Here is a 26837-nt window from a genome sequence, read left to right as displayed (position 1 = left end):
CAGGACAGGACCCTGGGGGCCGGCGTCTGACGGCCTCATACAGACGATGTTCGTACCGTTCGCCTGGGATTTCAGTTCAACAACAGACAAGTGACGAGATGGCTCACCCGAGGCCCCGCGGAAGCAGAAGGACAGGCACGGTGCTGCGCTTGTCTGCCGCGCTGTAGATGTTTTCACGTTTCATTTTCCGGATGGGTAGGGAAGCTCTTTCTCCTCCGAAGCTATATGTCACTCTCAACAACCTAACAGCTCCTTTTGTAAAGCGAAACGAAACATTTTCACATACTCGCTGGGTTTTACTGCCTGCCCTCCCCTAATTCAGAAACTTTTATAAGTTTTTGCTTTTCATGGCAAAGCTGTTATCTGCAAAGTCTCCATGAGAAGCCATTCTCCTTCTTACCAGGCTGTCCTTGGGGACATCGGTCTTGCTCATTTACTCAGGGGTGACCAGACTCTTGTGACCATGAGGAGTTGGTGCTTGCGGAGCCCTCCTTGGGGACTGACCTGGTCCCGGGCCCACAGGCTCCTGCCTTCGAGGTGGGAAGAGGGGCCTCACCTACTGGCGGCACAGGGGCCTTGGGATATTCTGGGGAGCTGGACGAGAAATGAGTTCCCCCAATTTGTAAGAGAGTTTTGTGCGCTGGCCTTCCTAGCCTCGGGACAGCAAATAATGGAAGGGTTGACAAGCCCAATTATGAAGTCTTTCGGCAAAGCAAACACAGGAAGGGCCATCTGGCAGACTGGCCCTCTTGCCCTGCACAGAACAGCCAAACCCCATGAGGCCAGCCTTATCCTGCGATCCAGAATCATCTTTCCTTCAGGTCACATCTGCCAACCGGTGGGGAAGTCTGGAGTAGGAAGAGTCCAGGGGGTGTCTCCAGGGGCAAACCACGCTGTGTCCCTTGGCAAATACATTTCAATATTCTGCATATAAATACGTGGGTCTTTGGCCCTGGCTGGTTGCTCATGGTTAGAGCCTCGGCCTTCAGACCATACCTCAGTGGCAGGTTCGATCCCTGATCCCGGTTGGGGCGCATGTGGGAGGTAACCAGTCCATGTTTCTCTCTCTCTCCCCCTCCTTCCTCCCTCCTACTCTTTCTCTAAAGAGCAATGGAAAAAATATCCTCAGGTGAGTGTTAAAAAAATAAAAATAAATGCATGGTTCTTTGATTTCTCTTTTGAACATCTTACCAGTTCCCTTGTTCAACTAATGCATTAGATAAAAATCTTTGATGCGTATCATATTACAGCTGTGTGAGAGTTGTGCCTTTGCCTTATTTATTTAGTTAGTTAATGAGCCTTCAGCAGGGCCAGGGCAGGTGAGAGGCAGGGTGAAGCAGCAGGTGTGCCCTGTGTCGGATGAGCTGGGAAAGCAGCGTCTTACTGTCTCTCCAGGTGTCAGAGAATGTGGTGAGCTGGCACGGCCATGGCATACTCAGCCCCATGTTGGGTGCCATATGTACCGAGCCAGCTAGCCAGGTTCGGTGAACCTGAGAGGGGGCGGTGAAGGATTGAGAAAAGACAGACAAGAGAAAAAAGCTGGGTCTGGGTGGGCTGCTGTCCTCTGTGATGGAGAGCTAGTGACAGCGCCACAGGCTACAAGCTGTGTCTTTATTTTATAGCCAGATTCCACGAGGCAAAGTAAGGGTGTGACCAAGATGTTTACAACATTCTCGTGCGTTTCGATCCTACTTAATTACATGCACCTGAACTCTATGAAGTCCACATCACTCAGGCACGTGGGGCCACATGTTCGGACCATAGGTTCAAGCTTACAACTACAGCCTTTGTCTATAATTGTGCTGGGAGGGCTTTGCCCTCTAAACTGGGACTTGAAAGTGGCTTTGCATGAGAAGACTGTGCCCTCTCATTAGTCTGAGGCTTGAACCTGTCCAAACACTGTAGCCGCTCTCCACAGGAGAAGCCCTGCCTAGACCAGGTGTTGCTGCTGTGGGAACCAGCCCCACAGCACACGTGCTTGGGTGGCCTGGGAGACACCCCACCCCCCGGGGCAGCCTTGTCAGGAGGGCACAAGGCTTTTTGTTCACACGTTGGATCATTTTGCAAATCCTTTATCCTTTATCCAGAAATAAAGAGCACCAACAAAAAAGGGTTTTTTTAATAAAATGAAATTTAAAAATAAGATATGGAGGCAGTAAGATTAACGGAAAGAATAAAGATTTGGTACTGCTGTCCAACTTGAGGCAAATCGGGGCCAACGTTCATGAATGAGCACTCTACTGTGGTTTGATTGGCAGCCCGTGATATTAAAACAAGACCAGAGAAGTAAATGAGAAGGCAGAGGTCTCTCGTCCCCGGATATTAATCTCCCCTCGTATTTACTAGTAGCTGGGCCTTGAATGTCAGGGGAACTTCAGAAGCCTCCCACCGCCTGCATCACAGAATGACTGACACCGAGCGGAAGCCACAGGCCCAGCCCTGTGCTCAGGGATCTCCACATGGGAACTGAGGCACACGGGACACGCGAGGCTCCCACAGGCCCAGCCCTGTGCTCAGGGATCTCCACATGGGAACTGAGGCACACGGGACACGCGAGGCTCCCACAGGCCCAGACCTGTGCTCAGGGATCTCCACATGGGAACTGAGGCACACGGGACACGCGAGGCTCCCACAGGCCCAGCCCTGTGCTCAGGGATCTCCACATGGGAACTGAGGCACACGGGACACGCGAGGCTCCCACAGGCCCAGCCCTGTGCTCAGGGATCTCCACATGGGAACTGAGGCACACGGGACACGCGAGGCTCCCACAGGCCCAGACCTGTGCTCAGGGATCTCCACATGGGAACTGAGGCACACGGGACACGCGAGGCTCCCACAGGCCCAGCCCTGTGCTCAGGGATCTCCACATGGGAACTGAGGCACACGGAGACACGCGAGGCTCCCACAGGCCCAGACCTGTGCTCAGGGATCTCCACATGGGAACTGAGGCACACGGGACACGCGAGGCTCCCACAGGCCCAGCCCATGAGTGCAGTCAGGACCCCAGGCCACCGTTATTCTGTGCTCACACCTGAACACAACACCCACGGCACCAGGTCTCTGTCTTTTGACGTCTACACTCTAACCAGCCGTGAGCAGTGGTGCTGGGGCAGGAGCCGTGGTCCAGTGCTTGTCCCAGTTTCTCCTTCTGTTTCACCCTACCCCGACCCATGGGCAAGGCCATAACCACTTGGAGCCTCAGTTTGCCATTCTGTAAATGGGGCTATAAATGCCCGCCTCTCAGGACCGTGATGAGAAATACGTGAGGGAACACGTTTGAAAGGAATCACTCGGGACACCTGCGGCTCGAACACAATGCCATACCAGCCCAGGTGCCCATGGGTCGCCCGGTCCCCGCTGGCTCCAATGCCCTGATCTGGACTCAGGTCTTCAGGGGTCTCCGAATTGCCAGATGCATCCAGAACAACATCTGGCCACACTTCGTTCGGGACCCAATCTGGTTTTAGTAGGAATTCAATCTGCAGAATCTCCCGAACGTGAGGAAGGGGCGTCCAATCCGCTCCTGTTTTTCCTGGCGGGGGTGGGTGGGGGAGGGCTGCCGTTGACTCTGGAGCATCAGGATCGGAGGCCTGGGAGCCTCGACCTGAGCTGCACGCTCACGGCCGGATGATCCTCCGCTTTGTCGGGACTGATCAACAGCCAGTCAAGACAAGGAAGGAGGTACGTGTCAGTGGAGCACACACAGGTTGGCTGGACCTTCTGGCCCAGCTCAGGGTTGGGACTGGCCCATCGGTGTTGCACAGCCCAGAAGGTGGGGCCTAGTGCTCCGGTGAGGACTGTACTGTTGGCTGGGTGGGCACCATTCTGACAGAGGCCCTCTGGGCCTGTCCTTACAGGTGGGGACTTAGGAGTGAGACCCAAGGGACTGCAGCGGCCAGCCCATTACCATCACAGCCTGGGGTGCCTCGACCAATGGGCTGTCCAGCTCACTCCCTACAGCCCTGGCTCCTGGTGATCCTGCCCCACCCCAATGACCTAAGACTGGCCATTGCCCAGTCACCTTTCCTCACCAGAACGTTTACTAAGTCATCTGGAGCTGGTGGCAACTGGGGTGAGTGCAGGGTCCCGGGGAGTCTGTCCTCAGCTGACCACACGAGCCACCCAGATGAATGAGGAGGAGCAGTCCCTGAAGAAGGATAAGAGGGAGGCGCCGATCACAGAGGGCAGAGAGAGGGAAGCAGAGAGCCCAGGATCCCCCGGCTTTCTGGCACCCTGGATCCTGGGGCTCTTTCTGGGGACCTGCCAGGTCATTACAGAAGCTCAATGAGCTCCCTCCCCGCATCCATCGACCCCACCTCTACACAAACCCAGGCCTCTTGAACCAGCATAAGAACATGTCTGTTTCTCGATATCCAAGCACCTCAACCAATACACTTAGGAAAACAGGGCTGGTGATGGTGGAGCAGATGGCCAGAGGGCCGCCAAACCCGCCAGGTGGCCGCCAAACCCGCCAGGTGGCCGCCAAACCCGCCAGGTGGCCGCCAAACCCGCCAGGTGGCTGCCAAACCCGCCAGGTGGCCTCTGGGTTAAAGAGACAGGAGAAGCCGTTTCTAAAACCCGGGAGTGGCTGCTTCTCCGTTCTGAGGCCAGAGGCCTCTTCCTGGGACACGGCTCTATTGACAAGCACCAGCGCCCTGTGCTCCCCTTTCCCCCTCGGCCACCCCACCCAGGGACTCACTGAGGGGAGCATCAGGAAGGGGCCCCTCCAGGCCCTGCTTTGCAGCCACACGCTGTGCCGTGTTGTGCCAGGAGGCAGGAGCACAACGCGCCTGCAGACTGCCTGGCAGGTCTCGATAATCGCGTTTGCCCATTACGAGGCTAGGCGTGCAGATCTGCTCAACGCCGAGCCGGAGCCCTTGGGAACGCTGCACCAGGGAGATGTGCAAGGGAGTCTCCAAGGGAGAGGACGGGTAAACAATGAGCCGGTGGAAGGTTCTGGAGTGGAAACAGGATTCTGATGATGTGAGCGCTGGACAGGAACTAGGATGCGGGCCATGTCAGCAGTGATGTGGGGGTGGCGGGGAGGGGGGTCCAGGCTTCAGCGAGACCAACAGAGGCTTTGAGGTGCTCGCCCACTGCCTGGGGCTCCCCACCTGTGCCAGACCTTCTCTGGGAGGTTCTTCCACCACTGAGAGGGGCCTGGCATGGGGGCCTCCTCACCTTGGCCTGAGGAGGGAGCCAGGGCTCGTTCTGGTCACCTCCCGATTGGGGCTGGACCTCCTGCCCTGAGCCTCTCCTGGCTCGCCAGCGAGATCCCTCTGGCACCGGTCCTTTAATTCAGCAGCAGATTCCACCGCAGGGAAGCTGCCCAGGCTGGGACGCACACGGGCATGACCACGCCCAGGCTCCCCCCAGCACTCGGGAGGGAAGGGAGGTGTGCACCCCAAGGGCCTCCCCGACTCCACGCCAGCCCTCGTCTGTGCGTTCTTGACCGTGGAGAGTGGCAGCCCCAGCGCCTGCTTGCCCGCCCACCGGGCCCTGGCCACAGATGGCCGTGGCTGCCACACCATCTGCTTCCAGACGAGGAGGCCGTGCTTGTCTGTGTGCCCGGAGCCAGGGCGGGTGCAGCCCAGCAGGTGCTGTATTCCCTTCCTGCCAGGGACCAGGCCTGGGTTTTGGAGCGTGCACTTAAGGACATATGTTCCCTTACAGATGTGATTTAAACGCACGTATGAGTTCACCCTCATGGAAACGTTTTAAAAGAAAGCTTTTTAAGAAAAACTGGTCTTAATGTCTAGCATCTGCTCTCCTTTTTCTTCTTGCCTTTATCTTTTGGGGGTGTTTGAGGAGCTATGGGGGTGCACAGTCCAGAGCTGGGCCTCTGTGGCCCCAGGCACACAGGAGGAGCCTGGCGGCCGGGGAGCGGGCAGCCTGAGGAGGCTCCTGCCATGGGGTGCGGGCAGGAATGCCCGGGAAAGCACGCGTGCGGCACCCTTCAATGTGGGCTCCACACGTGAAATGACTTGCATGGCCCCTGCCCCGTCTACCCTCCTCATTCCAGACCCATTCAGCCACACACTGTTGGCCGAGGAAGTTACGCCTTCTGAGCAAGGAGATGCGGGCAGGAGGGTCATGACCACAGCAGGGGACTGAACAGCGAGGAAGCCACGCCCCCCCCCCCAGCGCCCCGCTGGCACATTCTTCCACATCTTCCACACGGGATGGGGGAAGACCCCCGGTCTAGTCTCCTATTTCTATTTGAACAGAAACTCCCTGCAGCTGCTGAAAACGTCCTTGTTGGCTGTCCATTCCAGTTTGGATTGGCATGAAGTCAGCGACCATCAGAAATTGTGGGTTCGTCCCACGGATAATTGTGGGGCTACGTTATGAAATGCTCCCAACCCAGGGCAAACAGGACAGCCCTGCAGCAGTTAAGGTTTGGGTTGAGCTTTGCAGGCTGGGAAAGACAGACCGCCACTATCACAGGAGGGAAGTTCAGGTTGTGGGGCCGGGCAGGGTGGGGGCCGGAGGAACCGGGGTCCCGGGATCTTTGCCGTGAAGCCAGATATGAGCTCCCCCCCCGCCCTGCCCCCCGCCCCGAGACGATCTCATCAAGCAGGTGAGGCGTTGGTGCCCTTTCAAAACCACAGAGAACATCTGTGTTACCTTTCGAAGGCATGAAAAACGGTGTCAGGGAAGTCATGCTTTGGGGTTGGTGGTTGTAAAACATGCCATTACGTTCATTGTCTCGCTGGTACTGCCATCACCGACTGTGAAATTCCCTAGCAACAGTTTCCACAGCACTCCTTTGAAGTTGGAGTAAGGACTCTAGAGCAAAATTTCCCACCTTATAATTCTTCCACAGTCTCTCCCCCAAGGGGTTTTAAACAGCTACAGGTGGAGGTGAGGCCTGGAGACACTGTGATGCCGGGTCCTAAGGGAGCGGGGAAGAAGGGGGGGGGAGCGGGCGGGGGGGGCTTCCTATGGGCGTGCTTGAGCCCTGTTCCCCCTTCCTCCATCAATCAGAACTGGCACCTCTGCCAGCCAAGCTCCCTGCTGGCCCCTTTTCAGTCTCTTCACATTGGCTGTTGATCTCGCCCCCCCTCCCCCAGCACCTTAAATCTCAGCCTAACACTTCGTCACAGTTTTATTTACTCTCATAACTTGGTAATGACGTTGATTCATGATCAGTGTGACACAGAAATCTCCACCCAACCCAAATAAGGATCCTGACATCTAGAAATAGCCACACGGGCCTCCAAGAAATTGAATTGTTTAATCAAACTGGCCACAGTGAAAAGGGGGTGAATCGCTAACATCTGGAGGCAACCCAGACACCCTTCCAGGGGTGAATGTTAAAGTGTGGTCTGTGCACACCCGCAACACTGCCCAGCAATGAGAGCAAACCACCGATCCACACAACCGCTACCATGGGTCTCAAGAGATGTAAGCTGAGTGAATAGAAGCCAATCCCAAAAGGTTCCACGTTGCAGGATTCCATTTATATGGCACTCTAGAAATGACAACATTATAGAAAAGGAGAACAGAGTCGTGTCTGTCCGGAAGTAGGGACGAGGGTGACTGGGTGGGGAAGGAGCTGGATGGATGGGGATGTAAAAGGCCTGGAAGAGTTCTGAGTCCTGACTGTGGTGGAAGATGTGAGAGCCTACACGTGGGACGGCCTGGGATAGAACTGAACACACGCTCTCCAATGAGCACAGCTCACGGGGAAGTGAGAGTGACAGGTGGGTTGTCTCACGGTCGGTATCCTGGTGGGGACACTGTGCTCTGATTCTGCAAGACGTCACCACTGGGGGGACCCGAGTGAAGGGCACACAGAGCTCTTCATAGTTTTTCTTACAACTGCACGTAGATCTACAATCATCCCGAAGAGCCTGTTTGAACTCAGGAGACGGCACCAGCTGTCTGGGCTGGCGAGGGGACACCCTTAGAGGGACGTGTGTTCACAGAGCCCAGGGGACAGTGGTTTGGCAGTATTTTGTCCCTTTGACCCAGAATCCCATTTCTAGGAATTGCTCGTAAGGAAGTAATAACAGCAAAGTAATAAAAGAGTTCATTAAGTGCCAGGCACCGTTCTGGCCTGACACTTCATGAATCAGCAAATCTGCAGGGTGAGCCAGTCGCCTCCCAGGTTTACACCCAAACCACTGCCCTGTGATGTCACTCAGCTGGCAAAGATGCACAGCGAGGGATGTTCCTCTTGTCTTCTTTATTCCATGGAATGAAGCTAAACATCTCACAAAGGATGAAATGATTACATTTTAGTTAGTCTCCATCATGGAACATTACATAGGCATTAAAATCATGTTTTTGAAGACTGCTTAATGCTATATTGGAAATGCTGCTGATGCGATGCTGAGCGAAAATGATCAGGATAAAAAATTAGGTGAAAGAAACACACACACACACACACACACACACACACACACACACGTGCACTCATAGGAGAAACACCAGTGGGAGAGATCCTGATATGTGAGCGGTCTCCTCTGTGTGGTGTGATAACGGGTATTTCATTTTCTTTTTATACTGCTCTGCATTTTTCAAATATTCTACAATGAATATGCAGGGTTTTTTTGTTTGTTTTTGTTGTTAATCCTCACCCGAGGATATTTTTCCATTGATTTTTAGGGAGAGTGGAAGAGAGAGGGAAAGACAGAGAGAAACATCGATGCGGGAGAAACACATCGATTGATTGCCTCGGAACAGGGCCAGGCCCGAGGAGATTGCTACCGAGGTATGTGCCCTTGACCGGGATTGAATCGGGACCCTTTGGTCCACAGGCCGACGCTCTATCCACTGAGCCAAACCGGCTGGGGCCATGCAGGGCTTTGGTAACCAGGAAAGAAGTTATCCAGTTCTAGCAGCAGAGCTTAGGAACTGATAACAACTCGCTTCCGAACGCTCCCTCCTAATAGCTGCTGCACTGATTATATAAAACTCTCCTGGGAGAAAAAGGTCTTTACCAGTTTTATTTGGATGGAATACTCTTTGGCGTTAAGCCAAGAGGATGAGAAAATTAAACAACAGTGAACCAGGGGACAAAAGCCAGAATGTAAATGGCACTCGGCTAGGAGTTCAGGGAGGTGGGGTGTGAGAGGGAGGCATCCAGAGAGAATGGGGGGCAGGCGGGTGTGGATGGAGGCAGGGGCACCAGGCTGAGAGCAAAGACAGAGCCGGGTGCCTCCTGGGATGGAACAGGGAGAAGGCTCCATGGTTCTGTGCTGGCCGCAGGTGGGCAGGCCGAGCGACAGAATGAGGAGCAAGGGCACCTGAGGACACGCAGAGGGAGAAGGGAGTGGGGAGGTAATGCCACCCCCACCCCCACAGCCACTCTGGGTCCTGAGATTCAGCCGCAGCCTGGCTGCCCTCCCCATAGAGCAGTGGTTCTCAACCTTCTGGCCCTTTAAATACAGTTCCTCATGTTGTGACCCAACCATAAAATTATTTTTGTTGCTACTTCATAACTGTAATGTTACTACTGTTATGAATTGTCATGTAAATATTGATATGCAGGATGGTCTTAGGCGACCCCTGTGAAAGGGTTGTTCGACTGCCAAAGGGGTCGCGACCCACAGGTTGAGAACCGCTGCCAGAGAGGTAAAGGGTCTTATTAAAGAATTTCTCAACCCCAGACCTTGTCCTCAAGGCCCTCAGATCCGTGCGTTTTTAAGACCCCACTTGTGACCAGCAGGGTGTGCAGGCCCGGGTCTCCTTCCGAGGGGGCTGTCGGGAGCCTGGGCAGGGTCCAGGAAGGAGGGGAAGCCACACCCAGACCTCCGACCTCTGACCTCCGCAGTGAGTGTTCTGGTTGACCAGTGCTGCCCCAGGGCACAGGGGTGGGAGTCCTGGGGGTAGTGGGTTCGGATTTCCTTCCTTTAAGTAGGTCTATGTAAACTCCTTGAGACGCTAATGACAAACAAAGCCAGCTCTCAGCTGTCACAGCCTAAGTATCAATGCATTCGAGGAGGGACACGTATTTTGGGGTCAGGTCCCCCCAGGAGGCACGACTGCTGTCCTGAGACCCGAATGTCTCATAGACGCCTGCTGGCTGGCGAGCCACACTGCCCAGGCCTCAGGTCTGGCCACGTCCACCTCAGGCAGAGTTTGGGGCCAGCAAAACGAACTGCTGCTGTGGCCAACGTGAGCCCATGGCTGCCATCCTGAACCCCCCGTCCTCACACAAGGACACTCCGAACTCCCGTTAATTCTCTGGTGGGTGCTCTAGATCTGACTTGGTGGAATAAATGGGTACTGCGATGTCACTGTTCACATAAGTTTTATATTTTAGAATCTCATGTAAAACCTTATGAGAAAAAGCAGTTCAGTTGCTAAAACTGCTCAAATCACTGCCCTGACTCTGGGCATCAGGGCAGAGTGGGGCGGGCAATGAGGGCGGTCAGCAGGGTGACCTCGGCCAGTGGCTGCTCTTCACTGGCTCTGTGACAGGTGGGGCCTGGGTTGGCCAGAGCGAGTGCGGTTACCGCTGTTTCACATCCCCAGGGTCACCCTGGCCAGAGGGACCTCCTAAGCTTGGTGTCATCATCATCACATCACAGAGGAGGGCTCTGAGCCACAGAGAGAGGAGAAGCTGGCCTGGCCTCGTCCCTGTGATCCAAGATGCACACTTGGGCCCACCTGGCTCCAAGCCCAGAGACGTGTGCGGTGCCTGAAGTCAGAGCGTCAGTGCACGTCTGCGTGGGCAGTAGCGGTGGTCTCTGGCTTCTCTGCCCATCACTGTCCCTTAATGGTGTGTACGTTCTCTGTTTGCCTTGTTCTCAAATGATTGATATTTTCAGTCACACACTTGGAGTGACTATTGATTTAGAGCCCCCTCCCCAAGGAAAACAGACCAATTCAAATTCCTTTTGTCTATCAGACTGTGATCACTTTTTATAGCTTTTATAAACAACTAGAGGCCTTGTGCACGTGCACTCGGGGGGAGGGTTCCCTCAGTCTGGCCTGTGCCCTCTTGAAGTCCAGGAGCCCTCCGTGGATGTCTACAGGGAGTGGGCCTAAGTCAGCAGTCGGACATCCTTAGCGTTGCTGTGGAGGTGAGAGAGGCTCCTGCCACTGCCACTGCACTCACCAACCGTAAGCCTGGCTTCTGGCTGAGCGGGGCTCCCCCTATGGGAGTGCACGGACCACCAAGGGGCAGCTCCTGCATTAAGCATCTTCCCCCTGGTGGTTAGTGCAGGTCATAGCAACCGGTCATTCTGCCATTCGGTCGATTTGTATATTAGCCTTTTATTATATAGGATTATGCTTTTATACAAGCTTCTGTAAGGCTTCGTCTTCCCTCAAAGCAAACCAGTCTGGCTCCAGAACCTCACACTCCAGCTCTAGGAGTTAGAACCCAGCTTGCGCAGCCCATGGAAAAGCCAAACTCTAACCCAATGTGCATTCACAACTTTTCTACCCCCAGGGTAGTAAACAGTGACTTTTCATCGCCTTTTCAGCACATGAGAATTCCAAATGTTTCATGTATAAAAGAAGCTAAAAAGAGACCAAGACCTAAATCCTACATTTTATTACTCAATAAATAAATCCATGTTCACTGAAAAGAGGCTGTATAGTCTGTCTCTCTATGCATCTCTCCCTCCTTCTTTCTCTCCCTCCCTCCATCCATGTACTAGCTACCTGCAATTCATCTCTAATTATGTTATAAAGTTGTTCACTTCATGATGCCCCTTATTTTCAGAACACTCAACAATAACATCACCATCAGAATGGATTGCAGTTAACCATCAGGCAGACAATTGCCGCTTTTTGTTTGCTAAGATAAAATCTGTATTAGGCCTTATTTCCCTTTGCAATTTAGAAGGTAGGTTTCTGGTCACTGCATTTGAAAAGAATATAAAATAGTAACAGAAATTAACATTTATTACCATGAGCAGACACATGACACACATTTTCTTAAAAAGATATTTTGCATAATGGAAATGCTCAACCAGGTACAAAAGCAGAGGGTGTGGCTCAATGAAGCCTCCCTCCCTGTCCCGGCTTCAACAGCTGTCCACACATCTGTACTCCAACTTCTCCCCGCTGGGGTTATTTTAAAGCTCGTTCTAGACATCATATTCTATCATCTGTATATATTTCAGCGTGGATCTTTAAAATAGAAAATCTCTTTCTTTCAGTTTAAGATGGCCACAGTGAGATTATCACATGGGAAGAAAATTAACAATTTCCCTTATCTTCTTAGGTTGTCATATATACACACAGGGTGCCCCTCAAAATGTATGCACACTTTAATAGCTGAGAGCTCAATTTTGAAAATGAATGTATTTTAATAAACACTGCCTTTATAATTATTTAAAGTGTGTATATACAGTTTTTGGGATATATGTATATATATGTATATATGTATATATGTGTATATATATGTATATGTGTGTGTGTGTGTGTGTGTGTGTATATATATATATATATATATATATATATATATACATATCTCCCAGAAAACATAAATAATCTTTAAGGCATGTTGTAAGGATCAGAAGTAATATGTGTTCTTCAGTAAACAAGTGGCAAGGAATGTAAAGGGGCTAAAACATATGGATAGAAAGAGACTTAAGAAGACAGCAAGCCAATGCAATGTGTTCAACAAGAGCTTGTGTGTGTGTGTGTGTGTGTGTGTGTGTGTATGTGTGTATCATATGGTTCCTTTTCTTGCCCTTTGTTTGTTGAACACACATTATCTTTGATCCTTATAGTATGTGTGTTAGATGATGAAGGCCATGGTATGGGTGAAGGCCCGGGCTTGCTGACAAAATTCGGATGAAGGACACGTACAGAGCCTCTTGGAATTGTGGGAGAGTTAGTTTTGGGCAAATACAAAGAGAGGCTCCTAAATACCAACTTCATGGTCTTTGCAGAGCTTGGGCGGTCGTGATGAGATGGAAAAGAAGTCCAATAAGCCTGCTCAACTGGATGATGGAAAGGTCTGGAGCTGGGCCTCGAACACCTGACTCTGGCTCTTTCTCTAACAAACAGTGTGGCCCTACACACATCTCTTCACATCTCTGAGCCTCAGATTTTCATCTTCAAAGTGGGGATGAGGCCAGTTCTACAGCTTCAAGATGCTATGAGCTCCCATGGGGCAGTTTCTGCTTTGAGCCCGAGATGCTTGAATGATCATCGCACCCCATGGGTAGGGTTCTTTCTCCACTGAGAGGCATGGCCACATGGTGCTGAGCAGCCTGGAGCCAGCTTCCTGGCTCAGCTCCAGCTCTGCCTCTCACGGACTCCAGATTGTGGGCAAATTCCTTACCCTCTTCATTGCATACTTCCCTCAACTGCAACATAGGGAAGATACCAGTAGCCTCTATAAAATACTTACAAAGGTATCTGGCATGTGGTGAGCACCATACAAATGTCTGCTAGAAGGATACTATCCCCATTTTATAGATGTGTAAACTGAGGCCCAAGATCATACAACTAGCATGTAGCACTGATGGATGCAAATTTGCTGATTTCAGGGTGGCTGGATAAGCAACCAAGGTGGTGGTGGTGGGTGGGGCTTTGAGGTTCGTGTTCTGAAGCATACCATTGCCTCCCAAGATTCATGTCTTTGTCATGTACCTTCTCTGGGGTCCAGCACCTAGGAGGGCCTCAATAAATGTCTGTTAGGTGAAAGGATAGGAGAGGCACATTTGCTTAACATGAGTTAACTTAATCACAATGTGCAGCAAAATTTGCTAGGGAGAAGAGAGCTATCTAAGATCCTGCTTGTAACATGCAGCCGGCAGACAGGGGAGGCAGTGATGTCAAACACCCACAAGAAATTAAAAGTGGGTGTGACCGATGCTGTGAAAGAGGGCGGGCCTTGAGGCATGAGGGGGCCACAAGGAGAGGGTGGCATAAAGCAGGAGGTGAAGGGAAGATATGGCCTCCTCACTCCAGTCCAGTGGTTAAGAGCCCTGTAGCCCCTGAGGAATGCCCCACCTCCCAAAGATACACACCTCTACCCCCAGGAACCTGTGACTGTCACTGTGATCCCACAGTGTCTGCAGGTGTGACGAGATTAAGGCTCTTGAAGTGAGATTACCCCAGATTATCCAGGTGGGCCCTCAATGAAATCACCCATCGCCAGGGAGGCGGAGGGAGAGTTGACAGCACACAGAGAGATGGCTGGGATCTTTTTCGCAGGCAACAAGCCCTTGAAGCTGTGTGAGGCATGGCGTGTGCATGTGATTGGGACCAAACTTCAGGAGGGGTCAGGGGAAGATGGATTAGAGAGCGGCGACGCTGAAGGCCGAGTATCAGGTCCAAGGCTACCCCCCCCCACCCCCATAAGAGCTGATGTGGGCCTGGGTGGGAGCTGGGAGGTGGGGAAGTGGGGAGGCCGGAGGGGACCGTCAGGGAGCTTGTGGGGAATCCCTGTCCTGGTTGAGGATGCCCTTTAGCCGGATGCAGCTCCCAGGCTGCCCGCACCCCTCCGGCTCTGGCTCACCATTCCCCATGCCCGCGTCTGCCGTGGTCTCGGGCCTCCTGTGCACTGAGCCCATTTGTCATGGCTGATCCGATCACGGCTCCTGTCATCTCTCTGGGTTGCTTTGTTTGTTATTTTTTTCATGTCTGGTGTCTGAGGCCAATCTCCGCTGTCATAAATAATGGATCACAGGGGACTGAAAATGCAGAAATCGGGGAGCTGAGAGAATGAGAAGAGCGCTGGGCGGGAGCTCAGAGGACTGTGTTGTGGGGGGACGGTCGGAAGGTGTCTCTCTGGTTTCAATTTGCTTTACTCCTTGAGCTCAGATTCAAGGAAGAGGCAGCTGTGGATGCACAATCCTTGTACTTCCCCTCGCTGAGCTCTCGCCCTGCTCTGCCCACTTCTCCTCTTGAATCAGGACTCCAGTGTGGTCCATGCGACCTGTCCCTGGGTCAGGGCTCCTTGGCACCCCCGAGAAGGGCAAGGGTAGAGGAGGAGATGCGGGGGAGGATCTGGGGCCGCAGCCCGCCCCCAGGGACCCTCCATGGGGAGCCCTCTCCCAACAAGGAGCCCCTGCAGCCCTGTCTCAAGGCGGGATGCGAGAACTGCGAGCGGCGAGAACAATGGTTGGGCAAAGGAGAATAGATGGAGACGGAGCCGTGTGACATCGGGACCTAAAACTCAACTTAGACCCAGAGAGCTCGGCTGTCCTGGTCACCAGCATCATCGAGACGGGCCCCGAGGCCCTCACAGGCACCCTGAGAACAGTGGGCAGCAGAGGACGGCCACGTGGACCAGAGGAGCCCAAAGAGCTCCCATCTGCAATGGGGAGAAGGCGTCCTTCTCTCCCTTGCCTCCTCCTCTCCTTTTCGTGGCTTGAAGTTTCTTTAGAAAAACTGATCATGGTTTTCCTGCCAGAAAAGAAATGTCTCGGAACGTGGGTGTCAGGCCCTCGAGCGGGTCCAGCTTGGCTCCTGCTGTGGTGGCTGGAGTCACTCTGCACCCGTCCTGCTTCCTGTGCGGCAGAGGCTGGCCCGCACCAGCCGGGATGCAGCCTGTGGGCCTCCTCTGCGCAGGCACCCCGGAGGTCGGGTTTCTGCTCAAGGCCGCTGGGCTTTCCTGATGTCCGTCAGTGTCCTCCGGGCCACCCTGAGCCCAGCATCGTGCGGTTGCCATAGCCACGCCACGCAGCACCTGTGTCACACGGCCTGCCACTCACTGCTGCCCGTGCCACCACCTGCACTGAGCCACAGGATCGCTCTCCGGCTCACTGTTCAGTCTGATGCCTGGAGATCACGGCCGTTGGCTGAAAGCTGTTCACCCCCCGGCTCTTCCTCCCAGAGGCCAAGCCTGGCACTTCATAGGGGCAGGTGGGAGCTGGAGGGGGCTCGAGGGGCCCAGGCTGTCTTCTCAGAGCGGCGTGATCTGTCACGGGAGGATGCCAGTGGGCCCAGTGCAGAGGCTGAGACTGGATCAGAAGACCCAGGGGGACCCGGAGCTAACCAGGCGCTGGCATCCAGCAGTGGCCCCGGCTACGCTAGCACCGACAACAGGAAACGGGGGAGCCCCAGTCCCTGGAGAGGCCTGGGCTTTTGGGAAAGGCCTGGAGGGGAGATGCTGGTGAAAAGCTGGTTGGGGAAAATGGGGTGCAGAACTTGGCACTCTCCTCATGCTCCCAGCCATATGTTCCGGTGCCGGGTGTAAGGAGGTCTTGACGTGTCGGTAGCTCAGAACATCAGCCTGTGTCACCGGCACACAGCCCACACTGTCCAGGCTCGTTCATGGGCGCCCCTTGGGACAGGTGACGATTATAAGGATTAGCACTTTCCGTGCCTGGGAGAGGCAGGTCTGACTCTGGGAAGAGCCCTCTGCCTGCCCCACCCACCAGGTGTCTGTCCCAGTTCCTCGCCATCCATGCCTCACCTGCACGAAAGTGTCCCCTCAGCTTCCCCAGGCTGTGGCCCATCGCAGTCACCTTTTCAGCGCGGTGCCGGCCCACACTGTGTCAGAAATATTTGCAGAGGCAACTCACAGCTCCTCCACTTCCCGCCTATCACGCTGCCGCGGGAGTCCTCTCCTGACCCTCGCTTCTTGGACTATTCTGGGCTGTCCTTGCCAGGAGGGCACAGGTGCCACCTCCTGTCTCTGCTGTTTGGGGCTCAACCTTCAAAACACCACACGGAAAATGGGACTTAAAAACGCATGTCAGGACCATGGCTGCACATCCCGGTGGCTCAGGGGGACAGCTTAAGTCCTAAGGACTCCAAATGGCCACGCAGTCAGTGGCCACCTCTGGGGTCCCATTTCCCATTTCCCAGCACTTGTGTGTCCTAAGCCTTGGGTGTTGTTATTCATTGTGGCAGCAAGAGAGTCCAGGCTTGCGTAAGACGCTTCACTGAGAGATTCCAGAGTACGCCTGACCATTAATTTTGAACCTCTAACCCCACTCATATTGTAACCTTTCCCTGGGTGGAACACGGCCCTGAGCGAAAACATGTTGGCGGCTGTTCCCCAAAGCACTTTGGAAATGGTAGGATCAACAGACATGCGACAGACTCGCGACAGATGAGTCTCCAGCCACACCCAGCTGCTTCTGCTGCCCGTCAGCGTCAGTAACCAGCAAGGATGCTCCCTCCCGGCGAGCTGTCCTCTCGCATGTAAATTCCAGTGGAGAGATGGCTGCGATCTCTACGTGATAACGTCCAATGCGCTGCCTCCTCTTTGGTTATCTGTAAGGCTCTAAAAGTTTTTTCTTTTTAATCCTAAAGGCAGACACGGTGAGGATACAGACAGCCTGAATCACTGCTCTGCTTACAAAATAAACCAGCGCTGTGTGCGACTGGCCCCAGGACGAACGGATCCCACCTGGAGAGACGGTGCCCTGGTCACCACACCTGCCCTGGTCACTACACCTGCCATTCCGCGGTGGTGACAGGAGGCAGGTGACAGTTTTCCTGATCCCAGTGTTCTGGGCTAAACCGAGGAGAGCTCCGCTGTGACGCATCCCGCCAACTCCGGCCACTCTGCGGTGGGCTCAGACGTTGTTTCCCCAAAGTCCCCCTCCACCCCCCAGGGCTGAGCAGCTCTCCCAGGCTGCACAAGGGGGGCCCGCGGGCCCGCGGGGGGGTGGGGAGGTACAGCCAGCAACCAAGTGACAAAGCCGGCAGAGTGCTCGGGGCTGTGATGGACGGCAACCAGCCAAGCCCTCTCCAAACAGCCTGTTCTGGCGGCAGAGCTGACTTCACCTGTCAAATTATCAAGGGCTGCGGGCATCACTACCACCCCCTCCAGAGAAGCCAATGAGCCGGAAGCCTGGGGCCCTGCCTGCGCTGAGTGGGCATCCCCTCCCTCTCTGCTTCCCTGCCTCCTGGCCTCCCTCCTTGCCGCAGCCCTGATGGCGCTGCACCTCCGAAAGGCCGGAGGAGAAATGAAAGGCATTTGTGGTCCTCTCTTTGGGTGGAAGGATGGGGGAAGGAGGGCGGGTTTGGGGTTAACCTGGGAAACACAGTCACGTGGTATCATTGAGCTGGAAGCACCCCGGGGCTGGCTGGCCCTTTGTTCACAGAGCGCGCTGGACCCGGGGCCCTGTGCTGGAACCACCCCTGATGCCCATGGGCCACCCGCCAACCTGGGAGCATGAGGCCGGGGTCTGGGCGAGGTTCCCCAAACCAAACATGGAGATACGGCTGCCTCAAATCCACAACATAGAAAATAAATAATAAGCAAATAACAGTAACCACGACTTTGTGCGCACTCATTATGTGCCGGCCCCGTTTTAGACTTGATCCGCGTTCATGGCTTTCATCATAACAACCCACTTCACAGAGGGAGACACCGAAGTATATAAGCAACCTGCACACACACTCCCGGTTCCATCGCAGACAAGCCCCAGAATCTGTGCTCTCGGCCATGACACCATGCTGCTGGGAAATGGACTGAGGGCAATTGAACCTGAAAAGCATCTGTTCACGCCTCTCCCCGCCTGAAACGTACACAGACCACACCACACATAAGCCTCCTGGAGGGACAGGTATGACCAGGAAATGGGATGGTTTCAGGGAACACAGTTTTTTCCTAAGGCGCAGTAATATACCACTGCAATGGCCTAGGTTTGCAAACCAAGGGAGTAAGCATGGAAATGACTGAGGTTTAAGAACTATCAGGCAGGCCCTGGCTGGTGTGGTGCAGTTGGTTGGGTGTCATCTTGTGCACTGAAAAGTTGCCGGTTCGATTCCGGGTCAGGGCATTATGCCCAGGTTTGGGGCTCGATCCCCTGTTGGGGGCATGTAGGAGGCAGCCAATTAATGTTTCGCTATCACACTGATGTTTCTCTCTCTTTTTCCCTCTCTCTCTAAAAATCAATAAAAGTATTTTTTAAAAATCAGGCAGATTCATGATGGATGAATGGATAAACAGAATGTGTATATACACACAATGGGCTATAACTCAGACTTAAAATGGAAGGACATTCCGATACACATCTCAGCATGGAGGAACCTGGAGGACATTACGCTAAGTGAGATAAGCCACTCACAAAAGAATAAATACTGTGTGATTCCACTTACAGGAGGGTCTAGAGCAGTCAAATCCATAGAGACAGAAAGTAGATGGTGGGTTCCAGGGCTGGGCGGGGGGTGGGTGTTAGTGTTTAAGGGGGACAGACTGGGAAGATGGGAAGTCTGGAGATGGACAATGTGATTGGGCTCAATGCCACTGAGCTGTGCATAAGATGGTGAAGTTTTATGTTATCTGTCATTTTCTACAATTTTTAAAAATGAAGAAAAAAAGTTAGGGAATCTAAAGCCAATTGAATACAAGGTCTGGGTCTTCTTTACTTTGTCCAGACCAAGTTTTCAGGGGGGCTGAGTTTCCGTTCTGGGCAAATGCTCAGGTCAGGTGATCAGCTTTGGGGCTGCGTGGTGACTACATGGCAGGGGTGGAGGGGCCGAGGCAAACAACCCGCACCGTGAACTCGGGACGTATTTTGAGTGTGAAATGTTTGACGCCGTCTCCACAGCAGCTCACCCACCGCAGGACCGCGAGCTTAGGCGCCCAGGAGATGCGCCCGCTTTTATGCTCCTGCGGGCGACCTTCAGGCCTGCACTACGTTAGAATGTTTTTTTTCTCTCAAAAAGATTCAGAGCCTTGGGCATGCAGATCCTCAGCCGCAGGGGCAGGAGGACTCAGCTCGGTGAGCTGAGCAAGAGGCTGGGAACCCCTTTCGACGGAGCCACTGACCTGCAAACTGCTGCGTGCCACCCTCGGCTGGAGCGTCTGCTCCGAGGGCTAGAAGCAACGCCGTGCCCGGGCGTGTCTGTCCCCAGAAACACACCTCCAGGGGGACAGCTCTCATCGCACTGCCTGTCTGGCTGAGGGGGAGAATGGGGAGCAGGAATTCCTTCCCGGAGGACCAGCTGGTGGGCTGCTGCTGTCTTGGCAAGATGGACACCTGAGGTCCCTCTGTCGTCTGGTGACTCTCTTAGCCCTCACGGCCAAAGACCTCCCCAGCCCCCAGGCACGCTGCCCGCTGAGCCACCCACAGTCGGGGAGCGGGTGACCGAATGGAGGGGGTTCAGCTTGGGGTGATTGTGGTGGGAGAGACGGCGGGGAGGGGGGTATGCTAGCTACACCCCCAGGCAGCAAACCCAGAACAGGGGTGCAGGAACCCAACCTGCAGTGACCCAAGGCTACGTGTTGGCCAGCCCCTGCTGCCCCCTGCTGGTCTGGCTCTGAGGCCAGCCTCCTGGGCGCCCCTGCTTTGTCTCTTATTTTCATGCTGTTCACATGAGTGGTCTGATGTGCCTGCCTTGCCCTCCCTCTGCCCTTGCTCTCCTTCCTGACACCAGAGTGTGTGCTGCCGGCTTCTGAGGCCAGGCAGCCCCGCCGCCCTAACGGCTCTGGTGAGCCCCCTCGGCTTAGGGTGTGAGGTACCCCGTTTCCCAGAGGAGTAGCCTCTGCCAAGCTGGAGACAAAGGTGCCTGGGGCAGTGGGACCGGGGTCGTGGGGTCCTTGGCACTGCCTCCCTCTTTGTGGTTCAGATTCACAGCGGCCTCACAGAGGCACAAAGCAAATGACAAGACAGCGCCTGCCCTGGATTCTTCCAGAGGCTCCTAGTGGCAGGTGCAGGGGAGAGGAGGGGCCGGGGTTGGGGGGGCCCCACTGTGCCCAGGCCTGAGGACGGGTCAGGTGTACTGAGCCTCCCCAGTGCCAGCACTTTATGGGTATTACTTAGTGCCACCTTCAGCCACCCCATGGAGGCACCACCACTGCTCCCACTTCCCTGAGGGCAAAGTGACTTCCCAGCTGGCAAACGGCAGAGCCGGCGGTCTGTCCTGCCACCACGGCCTCCGCTCTCCGTGTGATGGACAAGAGCAGCCCAGCCCCTCTGAGATAGGGCATGCTGCCTTCAGTCTGAGAGGTACCGTCGGTCCCCATATCATTATCTGTCAACCCTGGTGGCATTAGTGGGGTTCAAGCCTCCAGCCACCCCCTTCCTGGCCTCCAGGTGTTGGACGTGTCTGGTTTAATCGGCCTTCAGACCCCGGCACGTGGTAGGGAGGAGGGAGGAGGGAGGAGGGAGGAGGGAGGAGGGAGGAGGGAGGAGGGAGGAGGGAGGAGGGAGGCAGCAGCTCCCTGGCTGCTCAGCGTCCTGGGCTGGACTTTGAAAACTGTTTTCCAAAAGTTCTTTACGGACAGTGCCTGCTATGGCATCGCAGGCGGCCGGGCCGACTACTTCAATGGCTGATGGACTTGTTGAAAAAGAGATGGAAAATCATCACACTCATTGTTAGTTTTCACAGCCCAGCTCTGAAGCAGCTGGAGACAGAGGGGTCATCGGAAGCTGGGGTCGGGCTGGGCATCAACATGGCCCCACTTCTGTTTTGCACTGGAAATCCAAACGGGAGTGGGATCACCCCTTTCTGTAACCCGCCTTGGTTGCAATCAGCTTATGTTACCATTTCAATATCTTCTTAAAGATATTAAGTTATACGCATCCAAAGGAAGAGAAATGGGCTTTGCTGACGAAGGCCAAGGGGAGCCTACCTGGCAGGAAGGAGGGAGCAGACAGGTGCACAGAAGCCCAGAGAACTCTGCTGGGTCTGCCTGGCTCTGTGCAAATGAGCAAGGATCCTGCCAGTCCCCGGGAAAAGGGTGCTCTGAGTGATGGGCCAAGCAGGAGCGCAGGCGTTAAAGTGAAAGGAAATTTCACTGGGCGGCGCCAGGCGCCAGGACAGGCACATTCCAGCAGGGAAGGGACCAGGTCCCACCGTGTGAGCACACTGGACAAGACTTGGGTCAGGTGTGCCCTCTGACCAGTGGAAGATGGGATGGCTCTGAAGACGGGCCAGCTGTGTTTGTGCCCAAGGAAAGGAACAAAGGCAGAGGAGCCTGGTGCAGGGCAGGGCCGGGCAGGGGCACGGGGAGGGACAGGCAGTAGGGAGCAGAATTCCTCCGGCCAGACCCTGAGACCGCCAGCAGGGCGTGCAGAGGCCTGGGCTCCACGTGCAGGCAGGAGGGCCGCAGCCACAGAAGAGAACCAGACCTCCGGGGAAGATGGTGGGTCAGGGCCCTGCAGTCCCACGGAGGCTGGCTTCTGCGGAATCCAGGCGGCATGATCTAGGGTCCCACGTGGCATGAGGGCCGGGCTGGGTGAAAGACAAGCACTGTCAGAAGGCCCCACGGGCTGAGCACACGGGGTGCTTGGCTCCAGCCGGGAGAGCAGTCACAGGTGTGTGTGTGTGTGTGTGTGTGTGTGTGTGAATGTGTATATGTGTGTGTGTGTGGGGGGGGGGGCAGGGGGGTTGTTATGAACTAGAAACTGTCTTCTGTTGACATTTTAACAATGTTTGAGCTCTGCTCTTCCCTTTCAGTTGCTCTCATTTGGTTCCTGTTTTAGAGTAGAAATAGCTTTGCAAGTGGCTGTTGGCTCATGAAGACCTGTGTGCCAGCTGCAGGTAAAGGCAGGGACAAGGACACAGCAGCGGAGTGGCTGAGGGTGGTCCCGCAGAGCGCGTGATGAGGGGACTGTCCCCAGGGCGCTGCTAGGCCGGGGCAGTGCACACAGAGTGGTCCCGTTCGACAGGCCCGAGAGCTCCGGGCCCGTCAGTCTTGCCCAGAGAATGTGCTCACCAAACCCAAGCCCACGGCCAGCCTGGAATCCCACCAAGGACCCACTCCGCCCCATCCAGACGGGAAGGTGAGCAAACCCGCCTGGAATGCCACAGGCAGGAGCCCCTCAGGCTGCCTATGCCAGTGCATTGTCCCCTCATGCCCTGTGCATCCCAGGGAGCACTCCTTTCTCCGCACCCGGGAGGGAGGAAGAAGCCGGTGCCGAGGCAGGGCCCCCAGGCCAGAAGCTGAGGGAAGATACAAGCAAACCCTCTGGAGGAAGATAAGGAGCATCCGCTCCCTGAGGGAAGTCCTGGGGGCAGGGGTCCCAGCTCTGCAGATGTGGGGACACGGTTCCAATCCCTCCTTCACCTGGTGCCGGGAGGTGCCAGAGCCACCTGTGCTCCTTGGCAAGTGGGCGAGCAGGCGATGGGGACAGTGTGGAGGTGCTGCTGGCTGCATGAGGCTGCACCCCCGATATTCAGCAGTCCCTGGGTCTTCCTAAGCTTGCTGGGTCCGAAAAGGACCCCTTCCGCACAAAGCTGGTCCTCTCAGAGGAAGAAACTCTACTCACCAGGCCCACACGCGACTGGCACCATAGCCCTTCCCACCAGCCGGGTCCTGCTGTGCCCTTCTGTCTGTCCGTCACAGGACCCAGGTCCAATGCTTGGCACAGGACAGAGGGAGCCATTGCTCAGTGGGACTGAGTGTCATGAATGGCACATTCACCCTGGACCCCAGCGCTCGGCACATAAACTCATCTGGCTAACTGACGAAGTGATTGGCCTTGCCCTGTTTGGTTCTTCCAACAAGCAGCACTACCGTACACCCATGTGACATCAAGAAACAGTGGCATGGAGGCTAACTGACTAATCCGTGGCCATGGCATGGAAGTGGAGACGCTGAGCACCGGCCTCTCCTCAGACACTGCGGCCATCCACCCGGAGCTGTGCTGGAGCAGACAGCACCCGTGGGAGCCACTGCCGGGGAGAGCAGGGAATGGCCAGCAGTGGGATCACTCAGGGGACAGAGAACAGAAGGAATGCAGGAGCCAAAGGACAGATGACCAGACGGGGCAACACAATATATACTCGGCGACGTCACACATGCCTTCTCTCCTCCCTGCACATCCTCCCCTTGGAAGCAACATGAGGCCTGTGCCCATGACCTTTCACAAACAGGACGGGATGGATAAAAAGGGAGACAGGACCCAACAGCATACGGGGAACTTCAGAATTAATCCCGTGTTTGGGACTTTAAGAAAACTCAGCCCTCAAAGCGTTGCAGAAAGAGCCCTGAGCCGAGAGAGACATTTGAAATCTGGACAGAGCTGCTGGCGTGGAGTTCAAGGCGGGGTGAAAGGTGACCAGTGTCCAGCACATGCTTGGAAACCCCAAGTGGTCTGGCTCTCAACCAGGCTACAAGTCCAGCCCGAGCCTCCAACAGTGACAAGGGCAAGGGGAGGCCACGGAACAAGGTCAAGAATGAGTAACAGGCATCGCAGCGATGGCAGAGGTTTACAGACCGCGGCCCTCCTCACTGTGTCAGTTAAAGGGCATTTATGGGGCAGAGAGCGTGCACCGCGCCATCATGTTCCAGCTGCGTCCCGGCTGCGTCCCGGCTGTTTACACGAGTTTGTTTACTTCTCCTGACCGTTGATAAAGCAGACGCTATCCCCCTTCACAGGCGGCAGCCGGCTCAGAGCAGCCTGGGGACTTGCTCCAGACCACAGAGGGGGTGGCGGCGCCAGCACACATCAGCTCTTGCCCCTCCTGAGGCCACGGCCTCCCTCCTGGAGGCAGGTGCCCCAGGTCCCGGAGGCCACCCCCACCTTGGGTGTGCCACCTGCGGAAACCATCCTCCCCACAATCAGAGCCGAGTAGCCTGCCAGGCCAGGTGCGCGTCTCCTGGCCTCTGGAACCTCTTCCGCGATCACCCACTTCGTCAGGCTTCTCAGGAAGCTTTTGGGGAAGTTCTTGGGAAGCAGCTGTCACTTCTGAACTGGTGGCGGCGTCTCATCTCACCTCTTTCGAAAGATAAAAAGCGCTGATGTTCGCTGCCTTTTACTAGGTGGGGCAGAAAAAGTGTGTGCTTGTATCTGTGTGTGCACATTTGCCTGTTTGCATATGTGTGTATGCATGTGCTTTGGTGTATGTTTGCAGGTAGCATGTGTGTACGTGTGCACACACGTTTTCACATGCATGTTTTCACATGCATGTTGTATGTGGATGCGTGTGCACACTGGAGCAGGGGGGCTATTCAGTGGAGGGCCATTTCTTCCTTTGAGGAGGCTGTTATAAATTCCTATGCAGTTGCCAAGACCGGTTTGGCTCAGTGGATAGAGCATCGGCCTGCGGACTGAAAGGTCCCAGGTTCGATTCCGGTCAAGGGCATGTACCTTGGTTGCGGGCACATGCCCAGTGGGGAATGTGCGGGAGGCAGCTGGTCGATGTTTCTCTCTCATTGATGTTTCTAACTCTCTATCTCTCTCCTTTCCTCTCTGTAAAAACTCAATAAAATATATATAAAAAAAAATTCCTATGCAGTCACTGGGCACTTGGATCTAGTCCTGTGTCTGCTTGTGACCACCTGCCCTTGAAGATGTTTCCGGTCCCCATTGTCTGATTCTGATAGGGGGCTATGGGTGGGGGAAGGAGGGGCGTCTGCACTTCTCATTTCACGGGGATCAAGCTGGGGGCGGTGAGAGAGAGGCGGCTTGTTGGCAAGTCTATCAGCTGGTGGAAGTGCGTCTGAGAACCAGAGCCCTGAGCCCCGGCAGGCGCCTACTCTGCCCGGCTGGGCATTCCTCCTTGGTTTCCTGGTGGGGTGCTCCGGGAGAAGGGCAAGGTGAGACGATGTGCCTGAGGTCTGGGAAGATGGCCTCACTAGGGCATTTCCCTGGGGGGCGGAATCTAGGTGGGGCTAAGCAGCTCACTACTGTTCCTCTCTGCCAATCAGAAGCAGGGGCCAGGGCTCTCTGGACCCCTGCCAGGGGCTTAGAAGAGAGGGGCCACCAGAATGGTCTGCTCTGGATGCCTCTCCTCCGGGACTCAGCTGGTCGGGGACACTGCACGTCTGGAGGGCTTCCTCTCTGCGGAGGAGGGCAGCTGGGCAGCTGGGCAGCAGAGCTGGTCCAGCGCCCACCCAGTCTCTCCGCGGGCCCGGGAGATGGGGCAGCCCCTGTCACCCCCTCTGCTGTCACAGCTGACCCCGAGGGAAATGGGAACAGGGACACAGACAAGAGGCTGGGGGCAGCCCCCGCTTCCCCGCGCCCCGCCCCCCACCTGCTCCCACCCGCCAGGAAGCCGCGCGGTCCCCAGCTGGCGGCTCGCAGCGGCACCCTCCGTGCATGGGACCGGCACCCTCCGTGCATGGGACCGGCACCCTCCGTGCATGGGACCAGTCCGCAGGTCTGCCCACTCGCTCCGCCGGCTCTGGGGTTGTTCCACCAGAAATGAAGTGGGTTAATGCACAGCCTCTGAGACCTACAAACTCAGCCTAAGCAGATTTGTTACAAAGAAAGCTCTACCCATGAAATGGAAAAAATGCCGCGGGTCGTCCCCTCCCACGGGGATCCAGTTCATGGGGAAACCTGACCGAAGAGCCCTGCCGCCCCCGCCAAAGTTGTCGGAGACCACAGCCCGGACCCCTGGACGCTCGGACGCACGGACGCTCGGACGCACGGACGCAGGTCCCCCACCCGCCGCTGGCGCCGCGACCCCCGGGCTGTCACCCGGGCAGGGGCCGCCGTGGGGGGCTGGCAGGGCCGGGGGTCGCGCGCCGGGAGGTGCCCCGCGGCCGCGTGGGGAAGCGGGGAGGAGCTACCTTCTGAATGCGCCCATCGATGTCCAAGTAGATGGCCTTGGGCCGGTAGCTGGAGGAGCCGGAGCCCATCTTGCGCCCGCGGCTGCACTTGGACTTTTTACTGTACTTTCTCGACGCCAGCGCCGCGGGGAGGGCGGGGAGTGGGAGGGAGGAGGGGGCGGGCGGCGGGGGGCGCGGGGACCAGCCAACCAGAGCGCGGCCGCGCGCCCGGCCGCTCCGTCGCCGCCTCCGCCGGCTCGCGCGTCTCGGCTCGCGCTCCGCCCCTCGGCCACCGCCTCCCTCCTGCCTCCTGCCTCCTCCCTCCGCTCTCCTTCTCCCTCCTCCTATCTTCCTCCTCTTCCTCCCTCCGCCTCCCCTCCCCCTCCCCTCCTCGCCCTCCGCCTCCTTCCCTCCCTCCTCCCCCTCCCTCCCCCTCCGCCGCCCCCCTCCTTTCTCCCTTTCCCCTTCTTCCTCTCCCTTGTGTGCGCTCCCCCTCCTTCCTTCCCAC

General features: G+C 55.7%; 1 protein-coding gene across 2 annotated transcripts in view; it reads right to left on the bottom strand.

Moving 5' to 3' along the window:
* Positions 1-26600, bottom strand: part of PDE9A (phosphodiesterase 9A) — an 87396-nt gene extending 60796 nt beyond the window's left edge. Inside the window, exons 1-2 of one of the 2 annotated variants that reach the window (XM_081085725.1) lie at positions 26351-26454; positions 108-252 (exon numbers count right to left, since the gene is read on the bottom strand). Coding sequence is in view for 1 of the 2 variants with exons in the window: in XM_081085724.1 (XP_080941850.1) it covers positions 26351-26419 (69 nt within the window). In the remaining variant the exon portion in view is untranslated. Of the gene's footprint in view, positions 1-107; positions 253-26350 lie in introns of both variants that reach the window. The other variant, XM_081085724.1, reaches the window with a different exon arrangement.
* Positions 26601-26837: the final 237 nt, after the last annotated feature.

The sequence above is a fragment of the Myotis nattereri genome (assembly GCF_964212035.1).
Source record: "Myotis nattereri genome assembly, chromosome: 3".
Classification (NCBI taxonomy): domain Eukaryota; kingdom Metazoa; phylum Chordata; class Mammalia; order Chiroptera; family Vespertilionidae; genus Myotis; species Myotis nattereri.
Note: the sequence above shows the minus strand (reverse complement) of the source record. Positions and strands in the feature narration are given on the sequence as shown.